The 25660-nt window shown below is 43.3% G+C and overlaps 1 protein-coding gene across 1 annotated transcript in view; it reads right to left on the reverse strand.

The window, feature by feature from the left end:
- Positions 1-3184: 3184 nt before the first annotated feature.
- Positions 3185-25660, reverse strand: part of IREB2 (iron responsive element binding protein 2) — a 40137-nt gene continuing 17661 nt past the window's right edge. The window contains exons 9-22 of the mRNA XM_090028466.1: positions 25095-25266; positions 21991-22091; positions 21413-21529; positions 19055-19214; positions 18699-18834; positions 17185-17269; positions 15436-15592; positions 14909-15033; positions 14507-14611; positions 14104-14246; positions 11183-11330; positions 10957-11079; positions 10003-10188; positions 3185-6921 (exon numbers count right to left, since the gene is read on the reverse strand). Coding sequence (XP_089884592.1) covers positions 6811-6921; positions 10003-10188; positions 10957-11079; positions 11183-11330; positions 14104-14246; positions 14507-14611; positions 14909-15033; positions 15436-15592; positions 17185-17269; positions 18699-18834; positions 19055-19214; positions 21413-21529; positions 21991-22091; positions 25095-25266 — 1869 coding nt within the window. The 3' untranslated portion in view covers positions 3185-6810. The remainder of the gene's footprint in view (positions 6922-10002; positions 10189-10956; positions 11080-11182; positions 11331-14103; positions 14247-14506; positions 14612-14908; positions 15034-15435; positions 15593-17184; positions 17270-18698; positions 18835-19054; positions 19215-21412; positions 21530-21990; positions 22092-25094; positions 25267-25660) is intronic.

A 25660-nucleotide genomic window follows, 5' to 3' on the forward strand; every position in this document is an offset into this window, starting at 1 on the left:
CTGCGGTGAAGTCATGAATATCATTACAGCATGTGATGAAACCTCCTGGAATAGAGTCACAGAGTTGGCAGCTGCAAACTACACAGCTAACTACCCCCATCTGCACTGGAGGCCAGGAAATACACACCTGCTTCAGTAATGGGCTAGGTAAAAGGAAGTTGCAAAAGATTGCTAAAGAAATAGCAAAGATTTATCTGCTGGCTATAGTCATCACATGGGATGTATATTTTATTAATAAACAGCACTTGACAGTCAGTAATCCTGAGCGTAGCTGAGACTCAAGGTTCTAAAATCAGTCAGGCAGAACACTTGGTATTTTGCTGAGTAACAGTAACTGCAACTAGCCGAAAGGGTGGCAAAATAATCTAGCCATACTGCTGCAGTGCGATAAGCAAGATTACAGGGAACATTTTCTTTTCCCCATTATGTAAATTAGAATCTCTACAAATAATATATCCTCATTAGATTCAATACAGCATTAGCAAGTACAAAGAAAAGTGACATAATCCAACTTGAAAACTACAAAAGCTATTTCATTAGGTGAAGTCCCTTTCATATTCCAATAAATTTAATTGCCAAGGCAACCTTGTTTTCAATACAAATGGAACAGACAGGCATATATTCAGCTGACAAGGAAAAAAAATAAGGAAAGGCGTTGCTTAATAGTTAATATCCTACACTAAGTTTAATATTGCAAGCAGGCATTCATTTTGTAAATTTGTAAGCATCACCAAAGTACATTGCTTTCTTTAACTTCCTATCGTCTACTCTGTTTTAGCTAATAAAGTTTACAAATTACCAGGTTGAACTTTAGCTAACCTAACTTTAGCATTAAAGAATCATTAAGAACTTAGAATCGGAGTTGGTTGAAGTAATTTAACCAAATAGATCAGTTTGTTTAGTGTCACACAGGTATGGGGGGAGGTGGGAACCCATACATAGCTTTCTATGGAAGGAGGGCAGGGGGGAATTACACATGGATGAGCTTTTCAAGTATTTACTGGTTCCTTTAGGAACAGTTAAAATCTATGCTAATTGCTTATGAACAAGAACATAATTTAGAAGCCCCAGAGACAGTGCTTTGAAATCTGTAATATCGGAGGAATGTCCTATGTTGGGGATGCCTCCTAAAGCACAAGTGTTCAAATTCAAAGTACACATCTTGTCCAGTTAAAGTAACAAAGACTAATCAGATGCATCTCCAGATTTAGGTTTTGTAAAAAGAAAACCTAACCTTTTTCAAAGTGTTTTTCAAGCAATTAACCCTCTCGCCCCAAGAGGCATAATCAGTTACTCGCTCCTGCTTTTGAAATGCCCATGAAAAATGTTCTAAAAAGAAGTTTCTGCAATGTTTGCAACCTCGGCATTGCTAGCTCGTGAGCAACTTAAGCACTGTGTATGGAGCTTCAGAAAGCCTGGACTCCTTGGAGTTTTTGGGCCAGGGGAATGGTGGTCAGCCTTACCCACAATGCCATGTGAATCAAACCCAGGGGACTGACTCCCCATGGGTTCAGAAATGTAATAGGTGGCACCACTGCCCTGTTGCCAAATTTCTGGACCACAGGAAGCCCCACAGGCTGCACATGGCCCTACACATTAGGTTGCACCAGTGTGTGGGGTCAGGCAGGGATGTGGTCATGGGTGACTGGTGCCATCTTAATGGGGGGGCATGTGCCCCCAGTCCATCTCACCAACCAGAAAGTGGAAGTGGCCACAGCGCTTCACCCAGGTGATCCCACTTCCTGGCCAGTGCTCGCAGGGGGGGCACCGGAGCACCCACCTGCCCATCGCCTAAGTGGGGAGCATGGCCTGTCAGGGGTCATACCAGTGCTCTCAGGGTGCATTGTGCACCCCCTACATGTCACCACTGGATGTGGTGTTGCTCTGCAGTTGGATCTGGCACACAGGGCTGGATCACAACAGACCAACCTTGCTGTGAGCAGCCTGCAGACTGGCCCTGTACCACTCGCCTGGCTTATGGGGCCAGAAGGTTGAGCACCCCATGGCTAGGGTAAGAAGCTACATACAGCTGATATGCTGGAAGGAGGAGACATTTTTCATGTGATGTTTTACCTGGGGCTCCCACAAAAAGTGGAATCAGGATCACAGGAAATCAAACACATGCATGTTCTCCCCTTCTATATAATGATTTACATTTTAAAGAAAACTTACTGAGGGTGCAAGAAGAATAGCAAATGTGGCAAGTGACCAGCTTGGCTTAGCAGAGAACTCTTTGGTGAGCTTAAACACAAAAAGGAAGCTTACAAGTGGAAGTTTGAACAAACTAGGGAGGAGTATAAGAATATTGCTCAGGTGTTTAGAGATGAAGTCAGGAAATTGGAGCTGCAGCTAGCAAGGGATGTGAAGGGTAACAAAAGAAGCATTTCTACAAGTATGTTTGCAACAAGGTGGTCAGGGAAAGTGTGTCCCTTACTGAATGGGGGAGGCAACCTAATGACAGATTAGGAAAAGGCTGAAGTGCTCTATGTAGGGTGGTCAGTGGTGATGCATGGGGCGCACATGCATCTCGAGAGCGCTGGTGCACCCCCGACAGGCCATGTTTCTTGGTTAGGCAACGGATGGGGGACAGGCAGGAGCACCGGTGCCCCCTCTGTGAGCGTTGGCTGGGGAGTGGGAGGGCTGTTACCACTTCCTGGCTGGCATGATCAGCCTTGAGGGACCCCCAATCAGTGAGACTGGCCAGTCGCCCATGAGGGTAGCCATCATAAAGGGCAGTCTGGTTGTCCTCTGTTGATAAAAAACTGGACATCTTTATGTCCTCTATTTTTCTCTTGAAGAGAGGCATATCAATAGAGGCGGCCAGATGCTGAGTGGTGCAGGGGATGGGGAGGTGGGGACGGTGTGCGAGCGGGCAGGGAGGGGAAGCTCACCAGGCTGGAGTGTGGCAGCAGTAGCTGCCGCGTGCAAAACTTCCCCACCGTGCAGAGGGGTGCCGCTGCCCTCGCCCCACCCCAGCCCTGCTCCTGGGAGGCAGCTCCCCACATGTACCCCCTAAAACCAGTCCACATACCCCCGGTTGGCAACCCCTGATCTACAGAATGTGGCATGTTGAGTCAGAGAAAGCTAAAGCAGATGGGTTTGGGACCAACCTCTCAAGAGAAAAAGGCATTTTAAATGCACTATTACAATTTCTTCAGGAGGGAAAAATGATGCATACATGAAATGTGATACAGTTTTCTTTATTAAAAATAATTTACAGCATCAGTAACATTTTATGCTCATTTGCCAACAACTGAAGTGCCTCTTAATATCTCTATACAATACATAACATACTAAATTTAAAACATACTGTTTTGTTGGCTTTAAACAGCAGACACTGATTTGTAGTTGCTTAAATAGGATTAATATACATGTTGCTGTAGATGTCCTTATACTTACGTGTAAAATTTATAAACAATCAACACTATCCCAAAGTTCCGGGGAAAAACGTTTAGAAAAATTTGAATAAGATTCTTTCCCAAATCAAATCAGAGAGAATTTCAAGTTAAATACGCCTACCACAGCATGTGACTTTAATTGCCCTCCTATGCTTTAAAATACAGAAGATTAGGCCCCAATCCTCCAAATGGCCTGTATCTTGCCCTTTCTGCAAGATGGATGTCACTGCATAGGCCTTTCCCATTTCAAACTAGTGAGATCCCAGTAGTGTGATCAAAGTTAAATGCGTCTCCTGTGTTGCTGTGTTACTGAGGGAGGGGTTGTATGATGCATACCTGTATTTGGGGTGGAGGGGAACACTCAGAAATAGTCAAACTGGTTCTTTTTGTCTTTTTGTAGCAAATTCCTAACCTGAGAAAAGCAAAACACTTGGGTACATTGTGTTGTTTCTCTCAGCGTCACCGTGCTTCAGTCATGAACATGGACAGCCAGATTCAAAGCCAACTAAGGTCAATGAAAAGATCCCCACCGACTTCCATAGGCTTTGGATCAGACGTAAGGTAACAGCAATGGCAGGTTTCTAAATTCCAAAAAAATGAAGCTGTGTTCCAGTTTTCTTTCACTGATTTTAAGGCATAAGAACAGCAGAATTAAAAGTAGTAACTACAAGAGTGAAATCAGCATGCCCCTTATCAGAGCTGAGCGGTTTTAATATTGAAATAAAACACCCGTGGGTTGGTAAGTGCTGTCCTTTCAAGCTGTACTTAATCTCACAATACTGATTTACTTTGTATGTGGCTTGGACCACTTCTCTGATTACTTCTGAAGCAACAAGTGTTTTATTGCAAGAGAGGATGGGAGGATGTGCTCCATTCAAGCAATGGCAGTTATACTAGAGAGATGGTTAAACTAAGTTCTTTGGTGCCAAGTATCAGGATTTCCATTTACAGTAAGTCTGCATGAGGCAGCATGACCGATTAGCATGAAGAAATCCCATTTGCTTCCCAATAACCACATCCGCGCACGCATACATACAATCTCTCTCTCTCCAATGGAGAACACACTGCTCAGCTAGAGAGTGAGATTAAGACAGGCCTGTTTTTATACAATAGACAAGATGTGTTTCTCAGAAAGACAACCAGGACAGAAAACATCTTTGAACACTTTGAACTCAGCAGCTGTACCACTGAGATTTTATATGAAATCAATGTTTTTCAAACACTATCTAGAAGCAGTTGTTGGACTACCACTTGAATAGCTTTTACCTCTGCTAAAAAAGAAAGCAAGCACAGTGGGTGAAGTGCACAGATTACACAGGATGTTGAGTTTTACAGAAAGGCTTTTCTTTTTTACGATGCATGATGACGCAAAAAAACCAACACTTAAATGCCAATAAAACAGTGTTACAGAATGAAGCAATCAAGGCATTCAAATTCCTACTTGAAAGCTATGTTCTGAACTCCCAATGCGATGAAAATTAATCATTAAAATTCTATAACGTTTGCACCATTTTTCAGGACTCTGTTAAAAGTATAAAATTTTAAAAGATTCTTTGCATTAAAATTTCCATTTCAAAACTCTGAAGGTTATTTTATGCCTTTTTATGCAAAATATCGCAAGAGTCTATTGCCTGAGTATGAGTTCATAGTTTGTTTTAAAAATGCAACCTCTCATCTGTGCAATGAAGCTGCAGAAGATCTTTTAAAGCAGGGGTGGGCAAAATGCGGCCCAGGGGCTGGATACAGCCCCACCAGGCCATTCTATCTGGCCTGAGGGGCCCCTAAAAAATTTAGAAAATTAACATTAATCTGCCCTGAGCTGCCTGTCATGCAGCCCTCAGTGGCTTGCCAAAACTCAGTAAGCGACCCTCTGCCTAAAATTATTGCCCGCCCCCATCTTGAAGAGTTTGATATCACGGACACAGTTAATAAAATAATAGAAATCCTGGAAAGTACAAATAAAGAAATAATTTACAGGGCACGTGAGTGGACTAGCTAGTATTTAAATGGCCACCTTAATTCTCTCTCAAATGGAATGAAAACTCATAACCAGGCAGTTACAAACCAAATTTTAGACTTGAAGTTTTAAGTTACAAGGACAAAGATATCTGAAACTATTAAGGATTTTGTAATAACTTGGGTAAATTAAAAAGCGGTCTTATATATTTATATTTTCTTCACATGTAAATACAGAATATGTTCCTGTGTTGAGACCTTACATCTCCAGTTGTAAAATAATGGAAAATAGGGTTATCATAAAAGTGCTGATATGACCAAGACTATAGCAGTTCAAATGGCAATGTTGTAACAGCTGGTTTTGGTTCAAGTATGGAACATTAAGCACAGTTCTGGCATTTGTTTAGAAGAACAAAACTTTAAGGACACATCAAAAGGCAGTATGGCGCCTTCAGCCAGGTAACGTTTTACAATGTAATTTAAGCTGAAGCATATAGCAACTGTAGGCCATACTTTAAGTAAACAGAAGAAAACCTAAAAGGCCAGTAAATTTTAAGGGGTTCTCAGCTCTTTAGTTAAATTTTGTGGGGGAGTATTTTGGTTAATGACACTGCAAACACCGAACACATTAATAGCCAGTATTATAGAAAGAGAACAGCTTCAGAGGTGGCCAAACTGCCCAGCTGATATAGTAACTTGCCGAAAAAGCTGGAGAGCTGCATCTAGTTTGCATTAAAGAATTTATTGCAGCTATTCCAATTTTCCAATACAGATATGTGGCCCATGGAGATTTCTCATCTCCAGGATACAATATTACATGTTACTCCAAACAGTGTTATATCTGCACATAGCTAGTGCCTGCCATCTCCAGAATGAAGGCAAAGGAAGCCATGGTGTAGGCAACAAGACTCTGTGGGACTCGCACAGACCCTTTAAGTCAACCCACAATTTAAATAATAACATTCAAACCTGGAAATCTGTTTCAGAGCTGGATTCTTAGCTTCCACAATACAAAAACCCAGTCTTGCCTCTATCATTCCTTACCATTTTAAACCAACAGACAGCAGTATACAGATTTACGGGTGAAGAACTAAAAGGAAAACACCTACAGAAAGTCTTCTTGCATAATAATGTTCAGCACAATTCAGTTTCAGATTTCACATAGTTTATTTACAAAATGGTCTGATAAAACATTCCCTCGCCCCATACTTACAGCTCTCTGCCACAACACACGTATGTCGATTTTAGCAATGTTTAATAGCACCATTCGTATATTATTTAAAATCAGGAAGGATCTGGTTGCAGTTACAATGATTCACAATCTTTTAACATCCATGGACGAAGTAACTTTGAGCACACTAGGACTGTTTGCAGTTCCACGGTATGGATTCCTGGGGTCACACAAGGCATTTTCAGAATAACCAGTTATGCAAGGTATCCATATAGTCAGTAGCTACTACAAGAATCTTCGAGCCACGTAGTTTAGAATTCCACCATGTTTGTATAATGTTATATCCACATCATTCTCAAACAAGGCAATCACGCTGAATGCTTTTCCAGTGTTTGTCTTAAAAAAAAATTTAAAAAGCCGACCTATTAGTTTATCAACTTGTTTTCCATTTTTTTTAAAGTTATTCTAAAGAAACTTTAACCACAAACCACACAGCTGACAAATGGAGATCCAACACCAAATATACCAATCATTCTAATATTCATATTGCTGAAGCTCAATTAAGGTTGTTTCACAGTTTCTAGGGTCAGAAGGGACCTGAGCAGATCATCTAGTCCGACCCCCTGCCATGGCAGGAAAGAATACTGGGGTCAAACAACCCCAGCAAAATGTGCTTCTAACCTCCTCTTAAACACCCCCAGGGTAGGGGCCAGCACCACTTCTCTTGGAAGTTGGTTCCAGACCCTAGCCGCCCTGACCATGAAGTAGCAGCTCCTGATATCTAACCTAAATCTACCCTCTGCCAGCTTGTGACCGTTACTCCTGGTCACTCCTGGCGGTGCTCGGGGGAACAGCGACTCCCCCAATGCCTGCTGATCCCCCCGACTAGTTTATAACAGGCCACAAGATCCCCACTCAGCCTTCTCTTGTGGAGGCTGAACAGGTTCAGGTCCCGTAGCCTCTCCTCATAGGGCCTGCCCTGTTGTCCCCTGATCATACGAGTGGCCTCCTCTGGATCCTCTCCATGCTGTTGACATCCCTCTTGAAGTGTGGCGCCCAGAACTAGATGCAGTACTCCAGCTGCGGCCTGACCAGTGCCACATAGAGGGGGAAGATCACCTCCTTGGACCTGCTCAAGATGCATCTGTGGATGCATGACAAGATGCGGTTGGCCTTCCTGACTGCCTCCCCACACTGCCGGCCCATGTTCATCTTGGAGTCAATGATGACCCCCAGATCCTTTTCCGCCTCTGTGCTGACAAAAGGGGAGTTTCCTAACCTGTAGGTATGGTGCTGGTTGTTCCTCCCGAGGTGCATCACCTTGCACTTGTCTGTGTTGAAACCCATCCTGTTCTCGTCCGCCCACCCTTGTAACCTGTCTAGGTCTGATTGTAGCCTGTTGCATCCTTCTAGCGTGCCCACGTCCCCCCACATCTTAGTGTCATCAGCAAATTTGAACAGGGTATCTTTTACCTCCTCGTCCAAATCACTGATGAAGATGTTGAACAGTGCGGGCCTGAGGACCGAGCCCTGGGGGACCCCGCTGCCCACGACCTTCCAGGTTGAGAAGGACCTATCCACTACCACCCTCTGGATGCAGCCCTCCAGCCAGTTGGCGACCCATTTGACTGTGTGGGTGTCTACACCACAGTTCCCCAATTTCTTAATGAGAACGGGGTGAGAGACAGTGTCAAAAGCCTTCTGGAAGTCCAGGAAGACTATAGCCACTGCTACCCCTGCATCTAATGATCTGGTGAGCTGATCGTAAAAGGCCACCAGGTTGGTCTGACTCAGGACCTGTCACTGATGAACCCGTGTTGGCTGCCCCTAAGCATGCAGTCCCCTGCTGGCCCCTCCTGGATGTGTGCCAGCATAATTTTCTCAAACAGCTTGCCTAGGATCAAGGTAAGACTAACCGGCCTAGTTTCCCGGGTCCTCCTTCCTGCCTTTTTTGAAGATGGGGACCACGTTGGCCCTCTTCCAGTCTTCCAGTACCTCACCAGAACACCATGAGTGCTCGTAAAGTTTTGCCAGGGGACTTGCAATGACCTCGGCCAGTTCCTTTAGAACTCTAGGGTGGAAATCATCCGGGCCGGCTGACTTGAATACGTCCAACTCCTCCAGAAGCTCCCTAACTAAATCCTCGCTAACCCGTGGCCCAGGTGTGCCTCCCCCGGGGCCCAAGGGGGGGCCCAGCAGGGAGGTGACTGTTCTGGTCCCTGCTTAGGAAGACGGAGGCAAACGAATCGTTAAACATGGTAGCTTTGCCATCTGGTGTGACTACCAAGTTTCCCATCGTGTCCTGCAAGGGCCCCACATTACCCGGGACCTTCTTTTTACCCGCTACATATTTAAAAAAGGACTTCTTATTGTCCTTAATCTGGGAAGCTAGTCCCAGTTCCATCTCTGCCTTGGCCTTCCTAACTACCCCCCCTACATCCCCGAGCAACTACAGAATAATCCTCCCTGGTGATGACCCCTTCTTTCCATTCATTGGGTGTAAGCCTCCTTTTTAGCAAGGAGACATTCCCGGATGCTTTTAGTGAACCACGGAGGCTTGTGTGCTCTCCTGCTCCCTTTGATCTTCGTGGGGATTTCCTTCCTTTGGGCTTGGAGGATCGTCTCCTTAAGGAGCAACCACTCTCCTTGGACACCTGGCTCCACTCCCCTCTGGGACCTCAGTGCTTCTCCAACTATCCTCCTTAGCTCGTTGAAGTCTGCCCTCCTAAAGTCTAGGGCCGCTGCCTTACTGCATGCCCTTGCCACCTTGTGCTGGATGGTGAATTCCAACAGGTGATGATCGCTGTCGCCCAGGTGGTCGAGCACCCGCAGCCCCCTCACCAGGTCATCACCTGTGGCCAGCACTAGGTCCAACAAGACGTCTCCCCTGGTGGGGTTGTACACTTCCTGGGTTAGATGGAGGTCCTGCACTCTGGCCAAGAACCTACGTGAGCATTCAGACCTGGCAGACTGTTCTTCCCAGCAGATGTCCAGGAAATTCAGGTCCCCCATGACTACCACATCCTTAGCCTTCACTACCTCTGTGAGCTGACCCAAGAATTCCTGGTCAAGCTCTTCTCCCTGGTTGGGAGGTCTGTAGTAGACTCCCACCGTTAAGTCCCTTTCCCCTCGACTGCCTTGTTGCATTAGGGTGCTGCACTGAAAGGGGGAGTAATTAATGCAGAGCATCACTACTGAGCCTGATGTGTAGGTAATAAGCATTGCCAGAGACTACTGCCTCCACCTGCCTCTTCTGTATGAGAGGACTGTCATTCAGCTCCTCACTAGCAGTTTCTTTGTTCAGGGAAGAATCTGGAACAACCCAAATAGAGGGACAAGTAAAAAGCAGGGATAGATTCTGGTGACCTTAAGCAGAAAGCAAAAGCATGTACACTTAAAGCACACCAACATTTTACATTGCAATTTTAACTATTAATGCACCTGAAGTAGATAAGTTCAAATGAGTGTTAGAGATACCTTAACATCCAAGGTCATTCCTGGAAACAGCTCTTGAGGAAATGATATAGAAAACTGTTCTTTGCCACTGAGGCCCAAAACACTGGCATTTTCCCCAGAAAGGAACTGAAGTGGAGCTATGCCAATTCCAATCAAGTGACCTTTATGCATCTTCTCATAGCTTTCTGCTATCACAGCTTTAACACCCTGTAACATGTTAAGAAAGCCCACATTTGTTTCTAATTTCATAAATATGGTCTGAATAAAGTGAAGGGTAATGCATGCTACTATTACAATAAGCACCAAATATTGTTCTGATCAGTGATGCTCAGACATGCCTCTCTCTAAAGCCAGTGGAAGTCAGGTTCACTGGAAAGGAAGGGACCTGACTTGTTTGGTCCTGCAGGAGTAACAAGCGTGCTACAGTACCAAGAATAAGTTGATTCTACAAGCAAATGAATGAATAGACCCAAGAATCAAACTGTACAGTAGAAGCAAGGATATATTTGGATACTTCCTTTTCAGAACATCACTTTAATCTAAATTTAAGAAAAAAGTGTAATTAGCACAGAGAACCCCAACATGCTGGAGCTGCTTATGATATAAAGAATGCATAACAATAACTGGCTGGCTCAGAGCTTCTAAGTGGTGTACTCAGAGTCCCCACTGACAGCAGGTACAGCACACATGGACTGGAGCTAGACAAACACTGGGGATGTATCCCCATTGAATTCAGGATAAGGGATTCTTCATTTCTGGGTCAATCCTGGTAAGTTATAGATATTTAAATTTCAAATATCGATCCTAACAACCAACTAATTTCATCTATGCACATTCTAGTGGAGATGAACTACACATTACAGATCTTAAAAGTATAATATAAATTGCCGATATTTAAAACTTAACAGACTGCCTTTAAGTGAGTCAGTGCCTTAAACTAAAGGACATTTGAAAATAATATTAGCAGAACAGTACCAGTAAAAAAGGCCCTTTTGCAACCCAATCTCTTGAGCTACCCAAACCATACTTCTTCCCTGCCAAAATAATCACAGGAATGCCTTCCTTTTGGTACAACTCTGCTGCTTCAAACACATCTAGCTGCAAAAAGAAAAAGAAGAGAAAAAATAAAAACATTCGAGTAAGGTTCCACTTTTATTTTTAAACAGCTGTGGATTAGTCATTTGAAAAAATATATCCTCACCGTTTGTCCTGATGGAAAATGAATTGTTTTGGGGGCTGGTTTTCCTATGAATTTATTTAAAAGCTTGATATTTGCAAAGGTACCTCTGGTCATCACAGCATCGTTACCTCTTCGAGCTCCATAAGAATTGAATTCACGAGGTGTGAGGCTACAAGTAAAGAGTAGCGCATATTCAGCAGAAACACCTAGCAATACTGATGGAAAACACCGTATTTATTTATTTTACAAGAGTGTTAAGTGGTATGAAACTTAGCTAACTAACATTACAACCACCACTCCAACCTAACTTAAGTGGCTTTTGGGTGACAAAATCTAGAGGTTTAATCCTGTAATGAATGCAACTAAGCACTCTATAACAAAAATTAGAACTTGCAAATATTGCCAGATCCCTCAGTCTTGCATTTCAGATAGCAGAGCTGGTTGCCACCTTCTTGCTTCTTCACAGTACCATTAATTTAGACCAATGGAGATAGTTGCGAGCAAAGAGCACAAACTAGAGGCCATTCATTTTAATACCATTTTTGTTGGTATAGTGTAGCAGCTATATAAAACAAAACCAAATGGACAGTCTGATTCTGTGAGGTGCTGACTGCTTTCAATGGAGGCTGCAGGCATTTTACATCTCACCAATGGTGCCAAAACAAGTCAACATAAAACCTTCACCCAAGTTCAATTTTTCCCACTGTACTTTATATCCATCAAGCAAAATTAGAACTCCTTTTTTAATGTAACAATCAATGAAGAAGAAACAACATCAGCAAAATGGCAGTGCCATCTGCTTTGTAAATAAATTTGTCTACGTTTTGGCATACTACTTGGCTGCGGGCTTCATTCCATTACAAAGGCCTAGCCCATTAAAACAGTGTTTTATGGTATAGGTCAAATATTCACTGTAATCCAAAGACAAAAAAAAAAGATTTAAAAGGGGATTGTTGATTGTCAGCTACTCTCAACCAGTACCACATTACACTCTAACCAAGACATGTACTATTCACTTCTAATAACAAATGGGCTTTACTAGAGGTGCACCGATACATCGGTCCGTATCGGATCAGCACTAAAAAAAAAAAAAAAGAAGGAAAACCGACATAATCAGCAATCAGCCTTTTTTGGCTGATATGGCCGATACGGTCACCGATAAATGCAGCATGCGCGTGCGCAGCAGCAGCAGGCATACAGTCAGGAGTGCATAGAGAGCAGCATCCGGCTAGTAAGTCTGTGGGGGGAAGAGGGTGTAGATTGAGACCCCTGTTGTGAGGCAGAGAGTGGGGATGGGGCAGGCGCTGCATGGTAGGTCTGTGCAAAGCTTTGGTAATTCGATTCAGTGGAGATTCAGCTGCCGAATCTCCGAATTGAATCAGGAGACCCATTAACCTCTGCAAACAGAACTGGAGGCTTCCAATTCGATTCTGAGAGATTCAGAAAGATTTGATGATTTGGACATAAACACAGCTTTATGTGTTTTTTCTACATGCCTCAAGGCATCAGGCAGCTTGTGAATGCTTAGATGAAGGGTTCCACAGGAGTGTGGGGGGGGTCCCCAGCATGCTCGGCAGCAGACCTAGAAATGGACCAGAAGCACTTCCAGTCCACTTCCAGGTCCGCCACAGAGTGCATGAGGAACCACTCCCCCCCACCTTGGCAACTGGCGCCTCCTGGGTCTGCCCGAGTCCCCTTGTGGGAGCTCCCTGAGGTGGGGGGGCATGAGGCGGACCCGGAACTGGACCGGAAATACTTCCGGGTCCACTCCCAGGTCTGCCGCTGAGCACGCGGGGGGCCTCCTCTGTGCTCTTGCAGGACACTCCCATCTGCCCCACTATCTCAGCATTCACAAGCTGCACCTCGTACCAAGGTACGTAGAAAAATCATTTAAAGCCGTCTATGGCCAAATCGCTGATTCTCCAAATCTGAATCGAATCTTCAGATTCGGCTGAATCAAAATCAGGACAGTGATCCGAATCAACAGATCGAATCACTAACCCCTGAACTGAACACAGCCCACTTTTGCACACCGCTACTGCACATCTAGCACAGGGTGTGGGGCAGAGCCAGTGTTTTGTCCAGGGGGTTGAAGAGGGACGGGGTACAAAATGGAGCTGCAGCTCGTCCAGCGGGTGGAGGGGGGGTAGCTCTCACCAATACACGCACCCATGGGGGAAGCATGGGGGCATGTGACACCTGATCTGTGTGCAGCGTGAGGACGGGCTGCCTGCTGTATGCTTGGGGCCGGCGCCAGCTTCTTCCACACAGCTGTGCTCAGGTTGGATGGGGCAGGGCAGGCGGTGGTAGTGCTGGGAGAAGGTTTATGGGGGCTAAGGTGAATTCTGGGGTGACCATAGCCCTCTCCAAACCTTCTCCCAGCACCATCGCTGCCTGCCCCACCTGACCCAAGGAAAGAGGCTGGCACCAGCTCTGAGAATGCAGCAGCAGTTTGCCCTTGCCCTGTGCACAGATCTGGAGGGGGGAGCACATGCTCCCCATGCCTCCCCTGGGGGTGCATGAAGCAGCAGGAGCCGCCTTGTGCCTATGCCTCTTCCACTCTCCCAGACAATCCACCAACTGTCCCACACCCTGCCCCAGCTGTGCAGCACCTGCCCCTGCCATAGCTCCATCCCCACTCCCTCCTCCATTGCAGGGGCCTCGATCTGTGCCCCCAAACGACCATTCCCCCCAACACACTTACCAGCCAAACGCTGCTCTCCAAGCTGCCAGGGTGCAGATTGGCAGTCAGACTGGTATCGGCTGATATGTCTGGTCAACAGTCAGCCATCAGTATTGGCCAAAAAATTTTTTATTGGTGCGCCGCAGGCTTTTACAGAGAAAAAGCCACTTTCGACATTAAGTTTGGTAAATGAAACCCCCCACCGATACAGAAAACGTGAAACTCATTTGTTCAGCTTAATAAATGTTAAAACACATACCCTTTATTTGTCAGATATCTAGCAGCAGCACTACTCCTTGCAATGCTTCCTGCAGGTGATATGTGATCTGTAGTTACAGAATCTCCCAAATATAGCAAGACATGGGCTTTTTCAATCTGTTGTATTGAAACTGGTTCTTTGGCCTATTGGAATAAAATTGAAGACATTTTCCCCCACGATCCTTAGCTCAACACATTTAAACACATTCGTCCATCACAAAAGAATTGTCAAACCACAGGCCCCACTCAGTCCTGGAGATGATCACCACTTGGAGATCGTTAGAAATGCTTAATGATAAACAAGTTGACTTAGATAAGCACAACCAACCTTTTGCTGAAATACAGCTTTCCTTTTATGTTAGTATTCAAAAGATCAAAAGCTTGGGTAGGACTACTGTACTTACAAACTTATCAAAAAATGAAGGACATCTGATATAAGTAGACTTCAAATCCCATGGAAACAAAACTGACTCTGGTGCTTCCAGAAGGTTCCATCGCTTATCTCCTTTCTATAAACAGAACCATATTAGCCAATATGGTAAAGAAATTGTAAAAAGATGATCATAAATCAGCTCTTATAGCAAAAACTTATGGGTTTTTTTCTGTATTATAATATGGGGGATAACACCTTAGAAGTAGATGATTCAAGAATCTCAATCTAAGAGAACAATGATGCCCATATATTTATTACCTGGTGTTTGTAACCTCCATAACAGTGACTAACAAGTGGTGTTTCAGCCAGAAGATATTATACAACTATAATTAAAATACTTTAGAAAACTATTTAAAATTGACAGGCTTCTTACCTTGATTTTTTCATTTAATTCTTTAAACATGGATGATATCACATACTCTTCTTCTACATGCTGAAGTTCTTCTCGAGTGGGCCAAATATCACGCAAGTAGATATTTTTGCCATTAGGGTCAACACCTATGTAAAAGATTTGGAGATTAGTATAACTGTAAGCAAATCCAAGTGATCTACTTCCAGGCTTTATTTAAAGATGCCACCAAAGAACCAGCCAACTGAAGAGTTTATTTCTTCAAAACATGTTATTCTCTTTTCAGAAGTATAAAAATATATACTCTGTGCATACTCAGATGCTAGTTAAAAAAAGGGACTTCCTGAAAAACCGAGACGATTACATACACTTTTAACTTCTCTCATAAGATAAACTGTCTTTGTAAGACAGAAGAGATGACATGGTCCAAGACACACAATCTCTTCAATAAAGGAAAAAAATTGCTGCCATTCAAAAGGTAGACATTTTAAACAGATTTTAAACCAAAGCAAGCCTGGCACTTCTGAAATATGAGATATAAAAAAGGTTACCTAAAGGCTCAGTCTGGAAATCAATATTAACGGTGCCCGCTATTGCATAAGCAACTACTAATGGTGGAGAAGCAAGGTAGTTGGCACGCACACAATCGCAGAGACGGCCTTCAAAGTTTTTGGATCCAGACAAAACTCCACAAGCAATTAGGTCACCCTGAAAGGTAGAAACAACCATATTTCTATGTCCTCCCCCAAAACTTAAGGTGAATTAACAAGTTTTTTTGGTTTTGTTGTTCTTAAAGCTGCCTTTAAGTTTTTTTTTCTTTTAAGTACATATGGTAGCATACTTCAGGCACTTTGCTCTCTCCTACCGACATCTTCATTCTGCCCCCTCTTCAATTCTGTTCTTGGCTCTTTCCCACAAAGCCAGTTTGACCAATTCTCCCCTTTCCTACATCCTACGTTTTGTATCCAAACTTTCCTAGATTAAGATGCTCAGAATCATGACTCCCCTGAATGATACAAACAACTTTAATGATGGAACAGCTTTCAGCACCAAGATGACTAAAGGGATCCAACAAATACGCTCTCTAAAGCCTGCTGTGTTCCATCACATGTGTGACAATTTACACTGTGTCTATCCTGATACACATACGTGTGCTTAAACCTGCTACTGCACATACAGTAAGGGAGTATTTACTAGGGCTGTGCAAAGCTTTGGCTGCCGATTCAATTTGGCGGAGGTTCGGGCCAATTTGGTGGCCGAATCTAAACCAAATCAGGAGACCCTTTAATCTCTTTGAATCTAATCGGAACCCTCTGAATTGATTCGAAGAGATTCAATAATTCAGATAGTCACAGCTTTAAATGTTTTTTCCACATACCTCAAGGTACCAGGTGGCTGGTGAATGCTGAGATGGTAGAACGGATGGAGCGTCCCACAGGAGCACGGGGTGTGGTCTCTAGTGTGCTCAGCAGCAGACCCAGAAGTGGACCAGAAGCACTTCCAGTCCAGTTCCGGGTCTGCCAGGGAGCATGCAGGGGGATGCCCCTGCACTCTCCTGGCTTGGTGACTGTGTCTCCTGAGTCCGGGGGGGGTGGGAAACATCTGGAGTGCCCCTGCGGCTGATCACCAAGCCAGGAAGGGTGCAGGGGGGCCCCTGCGTGTCTCCTGGGAGACCAAGAAATGGACCAGAAGTACTTCCAGTCCACTTCTGAGTTTGCTGCCGAGCATGGAGGGACCCCCCTGTGCTCCTGTGGGACGCTCCATCTGCCCCACCATCACAGCGTTCACAAGCTGCGCCTGGTACTTCAAGGTATGTAGAAAAAACATTTAAAGCTGTGTCTATGGCTGAATCGATGATTCTCTGAATGGGGGACAGTGATCCAAATCAACAACTCAAACCACTGTCCCCGATTCAGGCTGAAGCCAAATCAAATACAGCCCGTTTCGCATACCCCTAGTATTAACCACCAGAGAAATTTTGTATCACTTCAATGCTGACCCTTGCTTTACTAGTAATAGCAAACAAAGAGAAAAGTCAGGGTCATATACAGAAATTTCATGCAAAATAAGAATGTACATATTTCACCCTATGACTGGAATTAGTGTAAAGTTGTATTTCCAATTTTTTTTTTAATTGCACACATCAATATTAGTCCTTTTGTGTACAAAATAACACACTTCAAAATGCACTGCAAAATTCCAGCCAAAGATATGCATATGGACTGCCATACAATCAAATATCCAGGAAACATACAAATCTGCTATATCATACAAGTACCCTAAGAGACTTTCAGCTATACCTGCTTTATCGCATTTCGAATAGCTTCTGGCAAAGGGGCCGTGTTCCCAACACATGTTGAACATCCATACCCAACAACCTCAAATCTGTATGAAAAAATTGGATTAAATAGCACATTATAGTGAAGCATGTATTAACAGTCAGATTTAGGCACTTTCTAGTATGTATACTAAAAAGGGAATATAAGTGGCACATTACCTTTACTTTGTCCCAATGAAATATAAAAATTGCCAGTCACTGAAGTATCTCCTAATGTATTACCATTACTTAGCGAAATGTAAACAGGGTAAATATTCCTTGAGCCAAGCACAGATAGGGTTGGTTTGTTTTTGTTTTTGTTTTTTAAAATAACATTCTAAAATTCTAAGTTAATATTGCAAAACGCAAATCTAATTAGTTTTGCTACTCGATCATCAGAAGCATTCAAGGTAGGGCTGTGCAAAGCTTCGGTCGCTGATTCGATTCGGAGGAGATTCAGCCTGCTTCAGCAGCTGAATCTCCAAATCTGAATCGAATCAGGAGACCCATTAATCTCTCCAAATCAAATCTGAAGCCTCTGAATCAATTCAGAGAGCTTCAATGATTCTGCCATAGACACAGCTTTATATGTTTCTTCTACATACCTCAAGGTACGAGGAACGGCTTGTGAACACTGAGATGGTGGGGCAAATGAAGCATTGGGAGGGAGGCCTGCACACTCAGTGGTGGATCTGGAAGTGGACCAGAAGTAGTTCTGATCCACTTCTGGGTCTGCTGCAGAGCACACAGAGGACCCCCCCCACACACACACTTCAGCAACTGATGCCTCCTACGTCTAGGGAGGCACCTGGGGTCCCCTCACAGCCCCCCACGGCTGACTGGGGGGAGGGGGTTCCTGATACCAAGCACGCAGGGGGGCCCCCCACACTCCTGTGGGATGCTTCATTCACCCCACTATCTCAGCATTCATGAGCTGTGCCTGGTACCTCAAGGTATGTAGAAAAAACAAATAAAGCTGTGTCTATGGCCAAATCACTGATTCTCTGAATCAGAATCAAATCTTCAAATTTGGATTCAGCCGAATCAAAAATCAGGACAGAGATCTGAATCAGCAAATTGAATCGCTGTCCCCTGAATCAAGCTGAATCCAAATCAGAATCGAATACGACCCACTTCACACACCCTTACCAAGGCACTTGGAGGAACAAGCTAAGGTATGGAGCCTGTCCTGAGTAATTTACAATCCAGTTCCCATCTCCTCATGTATACAGAAGTTTGATAACAGGGCTCCACTTAAGCACAGGCGAACACCTGAACTTTGTAAATCGCATGACCAAGGGAGCCAAGATCGTGATCCATCACTTCATTAGATACTCAAATTTAAGTAAATAAGTCATCCCACTGTCAATGAGATTATTTGTCTTTAAAGTTAAGCATCAAACTGAACAGAGTTCATGTTTATGGACTATATTTAAAATACACACATTTCTTTTCCATTTTTACATCAATATGAACAAAGGAGAAGGTGAAAATTACCCAAGTTTGCTAAGATATGGCAATACTCCACTCGAACTGAGGTAATGTGTAACCATTCCACTGCCTGGAGATAAACTTGTTCTTATATAAGGTTTAACCATGAGGTGGGCTTCAACAGCCTTTTTGGCCAACAGACCTAATGAAAAACAAACACACACACACACACACACACACAATCAAATTAGAACTTTTACAAAATCAGAGGAGGAGCAACTGTCTAATTCTCAGCTAAAAGTCTGGAACTCTAGGACTTTCCTGAAGTGAACACTTGCAGGTTCAAGCCATTAATCATGAAAACCATATAAACACCAGAAAACAGTAAAAAACAAAGTTAGTTATCACCACTTACAACATACCTGCAGCAAGCATGACAGATGGATTGCAGTTATTTGTACAACTGATTACTGCAGCAATGACAATACATCCATGAGACAGTTTGTATTCATTTCCTTCATACTGAACAGGCACAACATCATTTTGTTTCTCAGCTGCGATCTGAAACCCTTTGAGGCCAGACTAGATGACAGAAATAGATAACAAGTCAAGTATAGGTAGGTCAACACTACTGAGTTAAACAAAAGTATCTCAACAGAGCATATTTATCTGAATTACCATTTAAGAATCATATGCTCAGCAACAGTGGAACTATATTTATCACATTAATAGACTGAAGACAGATTTTTTTTTTTAGAACAATGCCTTCAAAAACAGATGCAAGGACTCAGCCCTTTCACAGACAGATAATTATGCACTCACATCTTTCTTAATAATTGCTGCTTATTACTTTGCATGCGTCTCAAAAGTAGGACCAAACTCCTAGACGAGTCCTCCTCTTGTTTGAGGTTGAGCATCTTATTTAAATGGCACACAGTAGAAGCAGCAGTACATATCTTACAAGACTTGAAATGTATCACAAGGCAAATTTCAAACTATTTCATGTCATCTGTAACTGATACATTAAAAGCAACAACTTGGGCAGCATACGCAAGTATTTCATTTACTATATCTAATTGCATACAATTAATAAGCACTATTTTTAAAACGGTCTGAAATGTAACAAAAAGTGGGAGTCAATCTCAACAGAAAGCTGTTTTACCAGAAATCTTGACAGAAATCTGGAGAATTCAGCTAAATGGGACGTGGGTCCCTCCTAAAATCCTCAGGACTTCCACACATTTTCCCCACCTCAGTCCCCTACAATGAAATATCTGCATCACTTTTTTTTCTCCCAAGTACAACAAGGCCTTCACCACTGACTGCTTGAACTGCAGCCCTTTGGTTAGTTTAATCAGACAGTTTAAAATTCCTTATTACAGATAGCCAGATGAAAGCATTTACCTCCCCACAAGAACTGGAGTTTCAATTCAAATAATGAGACCGATTTGGAAGAATTTTAAACTTATTCTTAAGCATTCACATTCTACAGCAATTTTACCCCAATTTTGTTTTCAATTAGAACATTTCAAAAATCTGCATAAGAACCAACTAGAAATGATAAGTTACTTGAATAAACTGTAAATATTTGGGATACCTTACTGCTCAGTTTTTAACTTCTCTGTCCAGCAGACTCTTAGATCCATAATGCAAATTAAGACATTCTGGAAATTTCTAGAGGTGCACTAATAGATTTTTGGGGGCTGATACTCATAGCCTATATTTAAGGAGGCATATTGGCCAATATCTGATACAGCTGCCGTCAGGTGGTAAATCCAGTGTGGTGGTGGGACGGGGATGGGAACAGGGACGGGAACAAGGACAGGGCTTATGGAGTGGGGGCAACTCCTGCCACTGCTTGCACCCCAGGAGGGCGGAGGAAAGGAGGCATATGCCCCCAGATCTGTGCTGGTCAGGCAGCAGTTGCGGTGTGGAGCTGGCACTGCGCAGGGCTTGTCTTGCTGTGGGCTGGGCTCAGAGGGAGCTCTGGCAGCACTGGGAGAAGGCTGCAACCACTCCAAATTTCGCCACAGCTCTTCCAGCCCTGCACCACTGCCCAGCACAGCCCCGGCTGAATACCCCACCTCCACCCATGCACCGGGAAAATCTGAGGCTGAGGTGGCATAGGGCTGGGAACAGAGCTGCAGTAAAGTCTGGGGTGGCTGCAGCCCCCTCCTAGTGCCACCGGAGCTTGCTCCAAGCCCAGCCACTGGCAGGGAAAGCCCCGTGCAGCCCCAGCTCCAGCTTCACCATGCAGCCTGCCCTAGGCAGACCCAGGGGCACCCCCTGGGATGCAAGCAGCAATGGGAGCTGCCCCCATCGCAGGGGCCTCGATCTGCCCCCCACACCCTTTCCATCCTCCCTCCCCTTCTGACTTACCAGCTGGAGGCAGCTCTCCATGCTGCCAGCTCTGTTCCATGCTGCGCTGCAGCTGCGTGCAGCACAGGCATTTATTGGTCAAATTATGGGCCCCATTGGGCTGACATCAGATACAGACAATTTTCTTCATATTGGACTGATCTGGAATAACATATCAGCGTACATCTAGAAATTTCCAAAGATTTTTTTACTGTTTAAGACTAGTTACATTCCTGTAACCTCTCACATGCAAAACTAAAGAGGCAACTGGCAGAGAGACCATGAATGTAATCTTGTAAAATAAATCCTGATATTGAGTAGTGTCATTATATACAGTGTTCAGTGTGAATGCCAAGATTTACAAAACATTTCACCCCAAGTACTAAAAGCAACTTTCATGAAGTAATATAAATCATACATACCTTTTCATTTAAGCAGGCTTGGAAATCACTTTTCATATCTGTAACAGCCACTCTATCTTGTGACCTCTTTGGGCCACTGACACATGGAATTATAGAGCTTAGATTTACTTGAATTGTCTAGAAGAAAAAAAAAGATGCATTAGGAATCATTGTTATATTTATAAAGACAAATTTAAGCATAATTTTTAGTAACTGCGCCCATTTTCTTAGAAATCTAAGAGTTAAGTTTTTCATAAAAATAGGAGCTTTACCAGAAGAGAGGAAAAAGACGAAGTGCAACCACAAAGCAATTACCAAATGATGAACTTTGACACTACCAAACTCCTGCTCATCCTAACATGTGACCTACCTACTTATCTGAAAGAGTGAAATGTAGAGATTCTGCTTTTGCTAATTCATATACTGTATAAATATGCATTTTACAAAATATTTACCTACCCAAGGCTACAAATTAGGCTATTCAAGCATAAATGTCTGTTAAAAGCTACCAAACATTATAACAGAATAAAAATTATGAATAAGTGATATTGTTTATAAGGACCGTAATATTGCAAAAATAAAAGTCATTCTGAAAATACCTGGGAATACTCTGGTTCTCCTGAAGAAATCTGCTCATTTCTAAACAACTTCACAGCTTTAAGATATGCTTCCATAGACTCAAGCCCAGCCTTGCCAAAACCTTAAGAAAACATTTCCAGACATGAAAACAACAGGAAAACAGTACAATGGATTTATAACTAGTGTAATGAATTGCCAGGACTGTAACAAATTTACGCCGAGTATGCACCATGCCACAGATTCCAGGAACAAGAAATCTTGAAATGCGTGACATTTCTGACTTTGCACTTTGATCGATGTGCCAAACAACAGTCTTCTTGCCATGAATCTGCACTAGGCACATCCATGCCTTGGTTCTACTGGTAGTTTGACAAACTCTCAAAAACTAAAAAGACGACTCTAAAATGAAATACAGCAATTCTTACAATGTGGACTGAAAACTCCACACAAACTAAACGCTTACTCATAAAGAATATGAACTATCACTTTATAATTAAGAATCTCTTTTCATTTTAATTTGATTACTGAAATCTAAGATGAACCTCAGATTACTTTAGACAGAAAACATGTCATACAGCTGATTTTTCTTTTTATTACAAGACAGCCTGTGTGGAGGGTCATTGGGAAAAAAATGTCCCAGTAACACTTAGACAAATAGTGAAATCACATATTTTAGTTGCATAAAAAATGAAAATGAAAAAAAAATTTAAATCAGTGGCCAACACCCAAAAAGCCACGCAAAGTAGGCCTGTGTGAAGCGGCTTTGCATTTTCTTTGGATTCAGCCGATTCAGGGGACAGCGACTCAATTTGGTGATTTGAGTCACTGTCCTGAATCAATTCAGCCAAATCACACAGGCCCATCCCCCACCCGATCTCCCAGCCCCAACGGCCCAAGTTTAGAAAAACACTTTAGAAAAAAAAAATCCTGACTTACCGGGTGCTTGCTGGGTGGGGGAATGATCCCCACTGCCCTGCACTGTGTGGGGAGCTCTGCCATGAGCACCCGACCCCCTCCCGCTGTCCCAGCACACACCCCCACACCCATAGGTGCCCCACCCACCCCAGCTGTGACCCTTTAAGGAAAAATAAAACAAAAAAACCCTGCACTCACTGGTTTCTGCCTGGGAGTGGGGGGAAGGGGGCAGCGCAGGGGGCAATCCCGGCTACTCCTCACTGCCCCACTCTGTGGGGGGCTCTGCAAGAGCCCTCCAAATCCCCAAGGCCACTGCAGGAGCCGGTTAGTGGGATTTGGTTTGGTTTTTTTTTGGGGGGGGGGGGGGGAAGGTTCTTAAAGGGTGGGAGCTGGGGCAGGCAGGGCAGGGCAGCCATGGGGGGACTGAGGAAGTTGGGGGGGAGGTCAGGGGGCTTGTGACAGAGCCCTCCATGCAGCATGGGGATCACCCCCTAACTAGCAGCACCCGATAAGTTGGGGTTTTTGTTTTTAAAGGGCCAGGAGCTGGGGTAGGCAGGGCACCTATTGTGGTGGGGGGGCTGAGAGAGCAGGGGGGGGATGGGGCCTGGTACAAGTTCCCCCATGGTCCCCTCCCCCCTCCTCCAGCCCCCTCTCCCCCACCCTCTACTTACCAGCTCCGAGTCTGGCTCCAGCTCCCTGCTGCAGGGGTTTGGCCAATCTTTTCCAAATTAATTTGGAGAGCTTTGAATTAACTCGGACCTTTTAATTGGTCCCCTGATTCCATTCGGATTTGGAGATTCAGCCACTGATTTGGGCCGAATCTCCTCCAAATCAAATCAGCACTCAAAGCTTCACACAGCCATACTGCAAGTTTTTCCAAGAAGCCAAAGTTTGTTCATGTCATTTTAAATACAGCTTAAAAACAGTTTTAGCATGTATTTAACAGTGCTTGCTTAGTCAGCCAGGATAAAGCAAAAGCAATTGTCTAATACTTTCCCTAATACTGCCTAGATAAAATGAGTTCTGCCCTGCCTATAATGACCAGAAAAAAATAACAGTGTACCCTTATGCCAGAAATGACTTCTAAATACATATTGCTTAAAAGCAGTCTGAAACTAAGTGGTAAAACACAAGTATAAAAGGACTCCAGTAAACATTAAGGGCTCTAGGAAGGAAATGTGAGAAAGCTGGGAGACAAAAGCAGTTTATTTTGCCCAGTAATAATACCAGAATCTCTCATTCACTGGCAAGAGAAATAAAAGTTTTCCAGTCTATTACTTATTTCTTTCAGGACTAACTTGAGGGAAAAAGAAATTATCTGCCATGACAATAACTCTGAATGTCATGGCAGATCTTATCAAAGATAAGATGACCCTGAGTAATGATGACAATGATCATACCCAATCAGTAAGTGCACAATATAACCAGGTTAGTGCAAGTTTCTGAAGTATGTCAGGTATCCAGGTTGTAGCCATATTGGTCTAGAGGAAAAGGCAATCAGGACTCATAGTAGAGATGATATCTTTTATTAGACCAACAAGATTTTTGCAAAAAATTTTTCTTTAATTGCAAGCTTTTGGGCACAAACGCCCTTCATCAGGCATGATGAAGCTATGAACTGACTGCACATCTAATAACTTCTCTGTGAAATTCTATGAAACATGAACATTCATTTCTACCCAAGAGAACTTTTGCAATCTTTTCTCCAATGCCTGATGAAGGGTGCGTGCCCCTGAAAGCTTGCAATTAAAGAACATTTTTTGCAAAAATCTTGTTGGTCTAATAAAAGATATCATCTCTACTATAAGTCCTGATTGCCTAAGTATGCCAGCCATCTAGTTTCCCGAAATTATTGATTTAAAAAAAATATTTCCTAGCTTAACAGAAAAACTGTAATTACTGAAACAAATAGGACTAAGCAGTTCTGAGGACCAAATGCCATGTATCTTAAGAGTGGAAGATACTCATTATGTGAAGAATAGTTGTTGAATTTTTGAGTTCACAGACTGTAAGATTAGAGCATACTACATAATTACAGCATTCTGGAATACCACCGAATTCCAGAATTAATATATTAAACTCTTTCCACCAAGTTATAATCCAGCAAAAAAATGCTGCCTAAGTATAAAGCACAATGCAGGTTTAGATAAAGGTACGTGGCCATGTAAATATAAAATGCCAATATGCTGAATTGGTGCCTTTTCCTTACCTGTATGCCTTAAGTGCTTTAGTGTCACATTATCAACAGGGAAAAAGCTCAGAATAGCACCATACTCTGGACACATATTTGCTATTGTAGTTCGGTCAGCTATAGACAGCTGGGAAACTCCAGTTCCAAAAAACTCAACAAATTTTCCAGCTATCCCTGCTTGCCTGAGTTGCTGTTTGAAAGAAAACACAATAACAATCTGAGATACAAGGAGACAATGGCAGACGAACATTAAGTGTAACACTTCAAAATTAAGAACAGTTACAAACTTTTTTATAAAGCCAAATAGAGCAGAAAACCTCACTGACTTAAATCACATTGATAAAAATGTCTTAAAATCTTCACACCTCAACAACCCCCTCTCATTCTACTGCTCAGTTCTGCAGAATCAGTTCAGAAGTGTTTCTTAAAAATTATATTTGAAAAACTCAGGAAAGAATAAGTAATATGAATTGTAATTCAACAGCAAAAGCATGAGCAATTTGGAGAACTGTAATGTTGTAATCTGTACTGTAACATGGGAAAAGTCTAATTAGAATTCTATTCCCAGTCTCATGTTCCCCAGG

The sequence above is a fragment of the Crocodylus siamensis genome, chromosome 15 (genome assembly GCF_052110815.1).
Source record: "Crocodylus siamensis isolate JL-2025a chromosome 15, ASM5211081v1, whole genome shotgun sequence".
In the NCBI taxonomy this organism is placed as follows: Eukaryota; Metazoa; Chordata; order Crocodylia; family Crocodylidae; genus Crocodylus; species Crocodylus siamensis.